Raw genomic sequence first — 12,500 nt, forward strand, 5'->3', positions numbered from 1 at the left:
TCATGTAGGCTTACCGCAACGAAATGCGAGAAAATGGCCGACATGAACATTGTATTTTCCCGTATTTAGTAAGTAGGAACTATAGCAGTCTACAATTCAAGGACTTTTTAGGTTTACGGAGCATCTTATTATGTTATGAGTATATCCTCTCATTCCGTATTTTAATATATTTGTTTGTTTATATATCTATTCTATTTATTTGTTTATTGACAAGCAGTTAACTGTTCAGTGATCGATAGATTTGTGCTCTTTTTTACCTTTTACCATTTTTTTTATATTTGTTCAATTTTGTTTTATTTCCTGTTTGCATTAAAAAAAAAAAAAATAAAAAAAAAAAATCTGTACACACTTAACAAGTAATGACTCTTTTGCTTCATTTAGCATGTTTAGATTTTTTTCTTTAGTAATGAAGGAAAGGGTTAATTTTCTGCCTCGTTGCCATGTTGATTTATTGACGTTGATTTTGATGTTGCTGTTAGTGTTACTGTTATTACTGATAGTGTTATTATTGTTGTTATCCGTGTTACCATTATTGCCATTATTTCTGTTATTTTTATTATTATTGTGTTTTTCATCATAACCATCATCTTTATTATTATCATTATTATTATTATTATTATCATTATTATTATTATTATCGTTATTATTATTATTATTATTATTATTATTATTATTATCAATTTTATTATTATTATTGTTATTATTATTATTATTATTATCATTATTATTATTATTATTATTATTACTATTATTATCATCATTATCATTATTATTAGTAGAAGCAGTAGTAGTTGTTGTAGTATTGCACATGTTATTATTATCATTACAAGTATTATTATCAATATTGTCAACATATGTTATAAGTATTAGTATTATCATTGTTATTGTTACTATGAATGTTATTATTGTTATTATTATTATTATCATTATAATTAGTGTTATCATTACTATTATTATCATTATTATTGTTAATGATAATAATAGTAAAATAATAAAATATTGTTATGATGATAATAATAATAATAATGATAATAATAAAACAATAATAATGATAATACTAGTAATAATATCAATGATAATAATAATAATAATAAAAAAATTATAATAATAATAATAATACCAATAATAATAATAATGGCAATAATAATAATAATGGTAATAATAAGAGCAACACCAGCAATAACTGCCAGAGCGCTGCCTCTAACCACCACCGCCAAAGAGCACATAACAGAGCGACGCGGCTTCCACGTCAGGCGGCAGGCGAACGGCGGAGGGCGCGGCGCCAGGCCATTTCCCTCTGACTGTAGCTGAGCGCGTTTTTCTTTACGCAGGGATCCTTTGGCCAAGGGAAGCCTCGGACCTGCCAGGTTACCGGTGGCGGCGGGCAGCCTATTCCATCATTTTCCTTCTGAACGAACCTGCTTTTCCCCCTGCGTAGTTCCAGCAGCCTTCAGCTCGGAGGGGAGTGACGCGGCCGACGCTGCTCTGCCTCTCGAATGCCCTATGTACACTGCCTGCACTGCACCCTCGTTGCCCTTCTGCCGTTGCTCTTGTTGCTGTCATTCGATTGCTAGTGCTGAGTGTTTATCATTTTTATTACTGTTGTTTTTGTTTTTATTAATATTATTGTTACTGTTTTGATTCGTATCGTTATTATTTGATAACTATTGATATTAATGCTATCATTGTTAGTTTTATTTTTTATATTGTTGTCATCATCATCATTATCCTTATCATCCTTACCATTTAAATATACCCATATAAGCACCTTTGCTGCCTTAGAAAAACGGAAGAAATAAATGGGACAAAATCACACGCAGATTTATTCTTCGCTGAATAGATTTCCAAACTCGAAGGTTCCTTTCTGCTTGAGGAAACGGCCGCAGCGCGTTTCCTTCAGAGAGAGTGTTAGTGCACCGAATGCTGACCAGATATCAAGCCCAGGATAACAGACAGCAAAAAAGTCTTAGTAACAGATTGCGTTAGGGATAAAAAAAAAAAAAAAAAAAAAAGAGAGAGCAATTTGATTGATTAAAATAACTACAAATTATCGTATTGGTTTCGAAACCCAAACCGCTATCTGATTCATTAACTATATGATATGATATTAAAGTCGATACCCTCCCTCCCCGCCCCCCAAGAAAAGGCCATATATCAAGATTCATAAAAAAAAAGTAAATATCGAGACTCAGAAGCCCAATTATTTAATTACAAGAAAATAATAATAATAATAATAATAATAATAATAATGATAATAATAATAATAATGATAATAATAATAATAAAATAATTATGATAAAAAAAGACAAGAATACGATATGAACATCAGAGCCAAAAAAGGTCACTCGGTTACAAGAAAAAAAAAAAGAAAAAAGCAAGCCACAAATCATCTTGAAAAGGGCAAACTTGGGCCGCCCGCCGCCTGCCGCCGCCAGGCATGGCCGGGGAGCAAGGATACGTGTCTTGTGCTTGTCGTTACCTCTGCTTTAGACGCCCCTGCACCCTTCGGAGTAGCCGTCCCTTGGCTCCGGGGTGCGCGGTGCAGTCAGGGGGAGGGAGGGGGAGGGGAGGGAGGAGAGGGAGGGGAGGGGAGGTAAGGGAAGAGAGGGGAGGGGAGGAGAGGTAAAGGAGGGGAGGGAGGGGGTGGGATGGGAGAAGAGGGAAGGGAAGGGGAGATAGGGAAGGGAAGGGAGGGGGGAAAAGAGGGGAGGGGAGGAAAGAGAGGGGAAGGGAGGGGCGGGAGGGGAGGGGAGAGGAAGGGAAGGGAGGGGAGGGAAGGGATAGGAGGGGAGGGGAGAGAAGAGAAGAGAAGGGAAAGAAGGGGAGGGAAGGGATGGGAAGGAAAGGGAAGGGAGGAAGGAAGGGATGGGAAGGAAAGGGAAGGGAAGAGAGGGAGAGAGGGAAGGGAATCGAAAGTGACAATAGATTTGTTTACGGGGGGGGGGGGGGGAAGGGAAGGTCAAACGGAAGAAGAGAAAAGGAAATAGTAAACACTGAGAGAATGATAATAGATTTCTTTTATTATTACCTCTTGTTTCATGGTTATCCCTCCCCCCCAGGCCTGTCCCAGCTGGAGAACGCGGCCGCGCCCGCCGACGCCAAGGAGACGCCCCGCAAGACCAAGGGCGTGATCCCCCACCTGGGCCACCTGCCGGACCTCAACAAGCTCTCGGACGTCATCAGGAACCTGGTGATGGGCAACGTGGTCTTCGTGAAGCCCATCCTGAAGCCGAGGAAGATCTGCATCTACACCTGCGCCGACCTCAAAGGTGGGCGGCCCGCCCGCCGGAGGTCTCGGCCTCAAGCGCTCCTTTCGCTTCTTCTTGCTCCTCTTCTTCTTCTCCTTTCCGTTCATCTTCTTCTCTTTTGCCGTTATCTTCTTTTTCTTATCTTTCTCCTCCTCCTCCTTTGTTCTTATCCTTCTTCTTCTTTTTCTTTTTCTCCATCTCCCCCTTCTCCTATCATTATTATTATTGATAGTAGTCGTAGACTTACTTTTATAATTATTATCATCATTAGTACTATTATTACTATAACATTATGTCTACATTACTCTCTCTATATATTACTATCATAATTTATATTAGTAGCAGTAATATTACTAATATTATTTTTATCATTGCCATTCTTATTTTCATTTGAATTATAATAATAATAATCATTATCATTACCATAATCGTCCTTATTGTCAAATTGTGTGTCATGAATTTATTCAATTCTCCTCGTCCAGATATTTTGGCGTTTCCCTCATTCATTCTGTGTGCTCATTCTCACACTGCCTCATTCTCTCTCTCTCTCTCTCTCTCTCTCTCTCTCTCTCTCTCTCTCTCTCTCTCTCTCTCTCTCTCTCTCTCTCTCTCTCTCTCTCTCTCTCTCTCTCTCTCTCTCTCGCTCTCTCTCTCTCTCTCTCTCTCTCTCTCTCTCTCTCTCTCTCTTCTCTCTCTCTCTCGCTCTCTCGCTCTCTCTCTCTCTCTCTCTCTCTCTCTCTCTCTCTCTCTCTCTCTCTCTCTCTCTCTCTCTCTCTCTCTCTCTCTCGCTCTCTCTCTCTCTCTCTCTCTCTCTCTCTCTCTCTCTCTCTCTCTCTCTCTCTCTCTTTCTCTTTCTCTCTCTCTCTCTTCCTCTCTCTCTCTTTCTTTCTCTCTCTCTCTCTTTTTCTCTCTCTCTCTCTCTTTTTTCTCTCTCTTTCTCTCTCTCTCTCTCTCTCTCTCTCTCTCTCTTCTCTCTCTCTCTCTCTCTCTCTCTCTCTCTCTCTCTCTCTCTCTCTGTCTTTCTTTCTTTCTCTCTCTCTCTCTCTCTTCTTTTTTTCTTTTTTCTCTCTCTCTCTCTCTCTCTCTCTCTCTCTCTCTCTCTCTCTCTCTCTCTCTCTCTCTCTCTCTCTCTCTCTCCCTCTCTTTCTCTCTCTCTCTCTCTCTCTCTCTCTCTCTCTCTCTCTCTCTCTCTCTCTCTCTCTCTCTCTCTCTCTCTCTCTCTCTCTCTCTCTCCTCATTTTTGCTACTCATTTATTATGTATTTTCACATTTTCCCTTGCCACTTATTTGTTTTTGTCTCTCTCCTCATTCCACCTCCCTCAACCCCCTCACTCTCCCTTCCTCTCCCTCCCACCAATATTCCACCTCCCTCACCCCCTTTCTCTCCTCCCTCCCTGTCCCTCCCACCTCCCTCACCCCCCTCTCCCTCCCCCCCCATTCCACCTCCCTCACCCCCTTTCTCTCCTCCACCCTCTCCCTCCCACCAACATTCCACCTCCCTCACCCCCTTTCTCTCCTCCTCCCTCCCTGTCCCTCCCACCCCATACCACCTCCCTCATCCCTTTCTCTCCTCCCTCCCTCTCCCTCCCACCCCATACCACCTCCCTCACCCCCTTTCTCTCCTCCTCCCTCCCTGTCCCTCCCACCCCATACCACCTCCCTCACCCCTTTCTCTTCTTCCTCCCTCTCCCTCCCACCCCATACCACCTCCCTCACCCCCTTTTTCTCCTCCTCCCTCCCTGTCCCTCCCACCACATCCCACCTCCCTCACCCCCCTCTTCTCCTCCCTCTCCCTCCCACCTCCCTCACCCCCTCTTCTCCTCCCTCCCACCAACATCCCACCTCCCTCACCCCCTTTCTCTCCTCCTCTCCCTCTCCCTCCCACCTCCCTCACCCCCCTCTTCTCCTCCCTCCCACCCCATACCACCTCCCTCACCCCCTTTCTCTCCTCTTCTCCCTCCCGCAGATACCATCATGGAGCGGTCGGCGCTGATGGAGCACGTGTACCCGAAGCTGCGTCTGTACTGCATGGAGAAAGGCTACGAGCTAAACATCGTGGACCTGCACTGGGGGATCCCGGACGAGCACCTCAACGACCACTCCTTCAAAGAGCTGTGTCTCGGGCAGCTCACCAGTGGGTATTCGAGGTCGAGGGGGTCTTGCATGAAGGAGGGAGGGAGGGGGGAGGGGTATGGGGTGTGTGTGTGGGGGTACTAGGGTAGGGAGGGGTATGGTTGGTGTGTATGTGTGAATCTGTGTGTGTGTGTGGGTGCGGGTGTGAGTGTGTGTGTGTGTGTGTGTGTGTGTGTGTGTGTGTGAGTGAGTGAGTGAGTGAGTGAGTGTGTGTGTGTGTGTGTGTGTGTGTGTGTGTGTGTGTGTGTGTGTGTGTGTGTGTGTGTGTGTGTGTCTGTGTGTGTGCGTGCGTGCGTGCGTGCGTGTGTGCGTGAGTGATTAATTCCTGATTTCATTAATTGTCTATTGATTACTTCCTGGTTTGTAGTTCATAGACGACTATTTTTGGGCTGGTGAAACTATAAACAGGATGCGTTTATAACTTTCAACGCCCGATTAGCCATCCGTAATTCACGCAAACACACGCAAAAAAGCGAGCCTTGAATTTCCTCTCCATCCTTCAACTCGCACAAGTTCCTTCCCGATAAAAAACAAAACAAAATCAAAACATGAACAAAAAAAATCTAATTAAATAAAACAGATATAAACTAAACAAGACAAAATCAAAACAAAATAAAAATTACTAAAACAAATACAAAACAAAAGCAAGAACACACACAGACCCTATCATCGACTTCCTCCATCCTCTTTGACCTTTGACCTTTGACCTTTGATCCCCAGACGTCTCCAGCACAAATTTTGAATTTCCCGCCCCCTCGCCCCGCCCCACGCCCCGCCCCCTTGCCCCGCCCCCTCAACAACAACAGCAAGGCCAACGCACACCCGAGCCATGAGTTCCCTCTACCTCCCCCCCCCCCCTCCCCCCCTTCCTTCCTGAAAACAACATAAACAACCGCAGCGCCCTCCCTCCCGACCACAGACACCCCACCGCTAACCCCCCTCCCCCTCCCCCTTCCCCAGCCCAGGCCCGGGACTCGCACATCGTGACGGTGGTGTTCCTGAACGAGACCTTCGGCAACGCCCTCCTGCCGCGGGTGATCGAGGGCCCCGACTTCGACCAGGCGATCTCGGCGATGGAGCACGACACCGACAGGGAGCTCTTCTGGAAGTGGTACCACTGGGACGAGAACGCGCAGCCGCCCTGCTACAAGCTGCAGCCCATCAGCACCTACATCCCCAACATCAAGGTGAGGGGGGGGGGGGGCAGAGGGGGAGGGCGGGAGGGGGGAAGAGGGAGAATGACGGGGAAATGGGGAGGGGGAGGGAGAGAGAGAGAGAGTGGGAAGGGGGGAGAGAGAGGAAGAGGGAGAGAGAGATGGGAAGGGGACAGGCTTTTTAAGTGAAGGGTTAAGGTGAAGCTTTAAGCCGCAGGCGATCAGCACCAACATCTCCAATATCAAGGTGATGCGGATGAGGAGGGGGGGGGGGGGGGAGAGAAAGGGAAAAAGGGGAGAGGGTTTTTTTTTTTTTTTAGGGAAATAAGGTTTTAGGGGAAGGGTTTTTAGGGAAAGGGGTCTTTAGGGGAATAGGGTTTTAAGGTGAAAAGGTTTTAGGATTTTTTTTCCTAAGGAGGAATGGGTTTTAGGAAACTAGGTTTTTAAAAGAAAAGGTCTTTAGGAGGACAAATTTTCAGGGAATTTCATGTCGCTTTTTTAAGATTTAAGAATCTCTAAAAGGGCGGGTTTCTCCTTCTCCTTTGGTGCTGGAATGATTTCTCTCTCTTCTCTTCACTTCCTTCCTCCTCTTTCCTATTTTCGTCTTCCTTCTTCTACTCTCTCTCCTTCCTTCTCTACCCCCTTCTTTCTATCTCTCTCTCATTCCCCCCCTTCTCTCTCTCTCTCTCACTTTCTCCCCCCCCCCCCTCTCTCTCTCTCTCTCTCTCTCTCTCTCTCTCTCTCTCTCTCTCTCTCTCTCTCTCTCTCTCTCTCTCTCTCTCTCTCTCTCTCTCACTCTGTCTTTCTCTCTCTCTCCCCCCCCCCCCTCTCTCTCTCTCTCTCTCTCTCTCTCTCTCTCTCTCTCTCTCTCTCTCTCTCTCTCTCTCTCTCTCTCTCTCTCTCTCTCTCTCTCTCTCTCTCTCTCTCTCTCTCTCTCTCTCTCTCTCTCTCTCTCTCTCTCTCTCTCTCTCTCTCTCTCTCTCTCTCTCTAATGACAATAATAATAATAATAATAATAACAATAATGATTTCAATAATGATAATGAAGATGATAGTAATCCTAATGTTGATACTAATATTGCTAATACTAAAATCAATACTAGTGGTAACAATACTACTAATGAAGATTGTGATAATAATCATAATGATAATAGAGATAATCAGGAAAACGAATGAAAACAATAGGATTAGACTAAATAAAACACACACACAAATACAAATAAGAATAGATGATAATCACTAGAAACAAATACACAACCTACAAATAAAAAGGCGTAAAAGCTAAGTGGCGAGCGCCGGACCGTGACCGTGGCCCTCCGTTGCAGGACAGCAACAGCGCCAGCCTGCACCAGGAGGCCGTGCAGGACTGGAACAACGAAGTCAAGAAGATGATGACGCTGATGAGGATGGTGTTCAATCAGGAGCAGAAGGAGAAGTACCTGTCGACGGTCATGGAGCAGGTGAGGCCTCCCCTGGCGCCCGGGAAGGGGCAAGGGGCAAGGGCCGCTCTGCCTTCGCTGCGTCCGCTTTGCTTCTGCTCTGCGGGAGGCTGTGCGGAGAAGGGATGAGGGCCTCGATCTGACTCTGCTTCGCTCCGTTGCATTTCACTTATTGATTCATTCATTCGTTTGCTCGTTTATTTTGAGACTCCGTGGCTGATAAGAAACAAGGGCTGAGTTGTGCCTTCATTTGATTTTTTTGGTTGTTTAATCTGATTAAATGTAAAAATTAATCTTTCTGATTTTCTTGATGAGTTGGAGATGAATTATAACATTTAATCTATCTAATTTCTCGTTAATTACAATAAGAAATAAGATAGATGTAAGGATACTGATGATGATGGTAATGATGATAATGATAATGGTGATAACAATAAAATTTTATATATATAAACTGCAATTAACCCACCTTCTCGCCCACCCTCACGCCCACAGGAGATCAAGCAGAGCGTGTTCATGAACCAGGAGAGCGCCAAGCACTGCCTGTGGATCTGCCGCAAGTTCACGCACTTCCCGTCGCACAACATTCCGGCGCAGGGCAAGGTGTACGTGGCCGTCGAGCCCGAAAGCAAGAAGAGGCTCGACATCCTGCAGAGCGAGCTTAAGGTGAGGGGCAGAGGAGGGAGAGGGAGTGGGGGAGAAAGGGGGGTAGGGAAGGGAGGGAGGGAAGGAGAGGGAAGGTGAGGGAAGGAGGGAGGGAGAGGGAATGGGGGAGAAAAGGAGGTAGGGAAGGGAGGGAGGGAAGGAGAGGGTGGGTGAGGGAAGGAGGGAGGGAGGGGGAACAAGAATAGGCTGGACAATTGCGAACTCAGTGTTAGGGAGAGAGGGAGAGGGAGAGGGAGGGAGGGAGGAAGAGAGGGAGAGTGAAGGGAGAGGGAAGGAGAAGGAGGGAGAGCTGAGGGGCAAGGGAGGGAATACGAGGGAGGAAGGGAGGGAGGGAGGAGAAGGAAGGGAGAAAGAGAGGGAGCATGAAGAGGCTGGACATCTTGCGAACTCAATGTGAGGGAGAGTGAGGAAGGGAGGAAGCAAGTGAGTGAGGGAGTGAACTCAAGATAAGGGCCTCTGGTGTGATGAGTGAGTGAGGGTGAGGGAGTGAGGGAAAGTGAATGAGTGAGTGAGAGTGAATGTAAGAGTTAGAGTAAGAGTGAGGTAGTGTTAAAGAGTCAAATGCAAGTGATTTAGAGTGAGAGGGATTTTTAAATTACTGATATAAGACCCTCTCTCCCTCCCCCCCTCTCTCTTTCTCTCTCTCTCTCTCTCTCTCTCTCTCTCTCTCTCTCTCTCTCTCTCTCTCTCTCTCTCTCTCTCTCTCTCTCTCTCTCTCTCTCTCTCTCTCTCTGTGTGTGTCTCTCTCTCACCCTCCCCATCCCCATTTCCCTCGTTTTATCACAACATTCACTTCCTTCTCTCTCTCTCTCTATATATATATATATATGTATCTTTCTCTCATCGCCCGCCTCAGGAACGCCTGGACGAAATCCGCATGCTGAAGTTCCGCGTGAAATGGCACAACTCCGGCATGAACCCCGAGGTGCCCGAGCATGCGCAGTACGTGGAGGACCTGTGTGCGCAGATCTCGCCGCTGCTCATCTCGATCATCGACGGCGTCATCGAGGAGGACGAGACGAAGGTACGAGGTGGCGACCTGCTGCGAGGGGAGGGTGGGGGGGATGAGGATGATGATGGTGGTGGTGATGGTGATGGTAATGAGGAGGGTAGAGGCTAATTGTAGTAGTGATAATGATGATGAAAATAATAATGATAATAATAACAGTGATGGTGATGATGATGATAGTGATGATAAACATAATAAACAGAGAAAGATGAAACAAATGAATGCATTTAGAATCATTTAAATAAAGAAGAAGCATTTACAATCAACACTTCAGTACATTAACCTAACTGAAAGCCACTTTCCTCGCCTTTCCTCTCCCATCGTCCACGTCTTCCCTCTTCCGTTCCAGGAGGAGCTCAAGTCCTACCTCGGCATAGAGAAGCGACTGTTCCACGAGCTCATGCAGCAGTCGCTCATGTGCCAGTTCCGCTACAAGAACTTCCAGGGCCGCCAGGAGCTGCTGACCAAGATTAGGAGGTGAGGAAGGGAAGGAAAGGTCGGAGGGAGGGGAGGAGGGAGTGGGAGGGAGAGGAGAGGGGGAAGGAGAGATAAGTGGGGAGGGAGAGAAAAGGGAAAGAATGGTGGGAGGGAGGGAGGGAGGGAGGGAGTGGGAACAGGGAGAGAGAGAGAGATGGAGGGAGAAAGAGAAGGAGGGAAAGAAAGGTGGGAGGGAGGGAGGGAGTGGGAGAGAAGGAAGCAAGCCCTCATGCATGATTACAAATAATTTTGCAATCTTTAGAATTATATTAGTTGCACTAATAATACAGTTTACTACAATATGAAATAGCATCAATTTTGCATGATCAATGAAAATGCCCAAATGAAGATTAACGTATCGTCAGTCTGACAAATCAATATATCCACTGTCTCTTTGCTTTACACTTGTTGATATAAATTCATTAAAACAAAGGATAAAAAGGGACACATATCTCTACATCGTTTTTTTTTTCTCTCTCAAACGCGAGAACAAAAAAAATAGATGAAAATGAACAAACGAACAAATTACCTCGCAAACCAAAACGAAAGAAAAAAGAAAAGACAAAACAAAACAGAACTTACCAAAACAACAAAACAAATTAATCAATAAGACACACATACAAACGACACACACACATTCAAACGAAACCAAACCAAGCAAACAGAGGCCTGCACGATCTTCCCCAACACATACACACGATAGACACATGACGCATGCAACCGAACCAAATCAAGCCAAGCTGATTTTCCTTCCAATCCCCCGCCAGGTACCTGAGCAACGACTCCTGCGTGCCCCTCATCATGCACGGCGAGGTCGGCTGCGGGAAGTCCTCGCTCATCGCCAAGGCCATGGAAAGATGCTGCGAGTGGCTGGTCGACGTGCCCCTCGTCGTCAGGTAGGCGGGGACAGGGAGGCTGAGGGTAAGGCTGCCGATGATGAAGGGGAGAATGATGATAAAGGAGGAAGTGCAGGGATGGTGATGATAAAGGAGATGATGATAACGCTAATGGAGGTGGTGATGATGATAATGATAGTCTTATTGGTGGTCATAATAATACAGATGATAACAATTATGATGACAGTCTTATCGGTGATTATAATAATGTAGATAATAACATTAATAATGATGAGATTGACCATGATAATAATGAGAATTGAGCTGGGACAAAATAACCTAATAACAGAAATAACACAACAATTATCTCAACTACACCAACATAATCTAAATTTCAACAACAACAACAACAAGAGACGCACGAGAGACTAACCCTCTCCCCCTCACCCCCCCCCCCCAGGTTCGTAGGCCTCACCCCCGGGTCCTCGACCACGGAGCAGGTCCTGCGCTCCATCGCCGAGCAGTGCTGCGCGCTGTTCGGGGACCACCCCGCGGAGGCAGCCAAGGTGGGTGGGGCTTGGTCGTCGGAGGGGGCGGGGCATGGTAGATGGGAAGCTGGTGATTGGGTGAGTGAAGGCTGGGGGAGGTGTTAAGGGGTAGTGATGATAATGATTGATAGTAATGATAATAGTGATAACGATGATGGTAAAATCATAGTGATGATAATAAAGATCATAATAATACCTACACTAAACGACAATAAGACTAATACTAATCTTCTCTCTTCTCTCCCCCTTCCTCCTGCCTTGCTCTTTCCTCGCCTTCTTCCCCTCTCCCTCCCTCTCTCTCCCCTTCCCTTCTCCCCTCTCTCCCCTTCCCCCTCCCTCTCTTTCCCCTTCCCTTTTCCCCATTCATATCTCTTTCCCTGCCCCTTCCTCCCTCTTTCCTCCCCCCCCTTCTCTCCTGCCCCTCTCTCCCCTTCCTTTCTCCCCTTCCACCCCTTCCCTTCCTTCCCCCTCCTCCTCCTTTCCCTCCCCCCCCCTCCCCCTCCCCTCTTCCCCCCGCAGAGCGTGCGCCACATGTCAGCCTTCCTGAAGCACGTGTGGTCGAAGGCGTGCAAGATCCGGCCGCTGGTCATCATGATCGACGGCATCGACCAGGTCAAGGGCTACGGGTCGACGTCGCTGGAGTGGGTGCCCAGCGAGCTGCCCGAGAACGTCAAGCTCATCATGACGGTGCGGGACGACTCGCCGCAGATGTCGCTCCTGCAGACCATCATCGAGGACAGGGCGTGCTTCCTGAAGGTGGGGACGACGGAGGGAAAGAGGGGGGGGGGGAGAGAAAGGAGGGAGGGAGGGAGGGAGGGGAACAAGGGAGACACGAGGGGAAGGGGTTATGGGGAGGGGGGTTGGGGGTTGGGAAGGAATGGGGCGGGTGGCTTATGTGTAGAGGTTGGTATGTAAATGGGAACATCAGCTGAGAGATGAATGGATGTACTGACTGACTGATTAATGGATAGGTAGGCAGTAGATATACAT

General features: G+C 46.7%; 1 protein-coding gene across 1 annotated transcript in view; it reads left to right on the forward strand.

The window, feature by feature from the left end:
* The window catches only part of LOC125039188 (NACHT domain- and WD repeat-containing protein 1-like), a 71,476-nt gene that overhangs the window by 39,899 nt on the left and 19,077 nt on the right, over window positions 1-12,500 (forward strand). Inside the window, 10 exon segments of the mRNA XM_047632967.1 lie at window positions 3,060-3,269; window positions 5,215-5,382; window positions 6,342-6,568; window positions 7,861-7,995; window positions 8,470-8,640; window positions 9,497-9,664; window positions 9,999-10,126; window positions 10,894-11,022; window positions 11,423-11,528; window positions 12,030-12,266. Coding sequence (XP_047488923.1) covers window positions 3,060-3,269; window positions 5,215-5,382; window positions 6,342-6,568; window positions 7,861-7,995; window positions 8,470-8,640; window positions 9,497-9,664; window positions 9,999-10,126; window positions 10,894-11,022; window positions 11,423-11,528; window positions 12,030-12,266 — 1,679 coding nt within the window.

Source organism: Penaeus chinensis, chromosome 26 (assembly GCF_019202785.1).
Source record: "Penaeus chinensis breed Huanghai No. 1 chromosome 26, ASM1920278v2, whole genome shotgun sequence".
Lineage (NCBI taxonomy): Eukaryota > Metazoa > Arthropoda > Malacostraca > Decapoda > Penaeidae > Penaeus > Penaeus chinensis.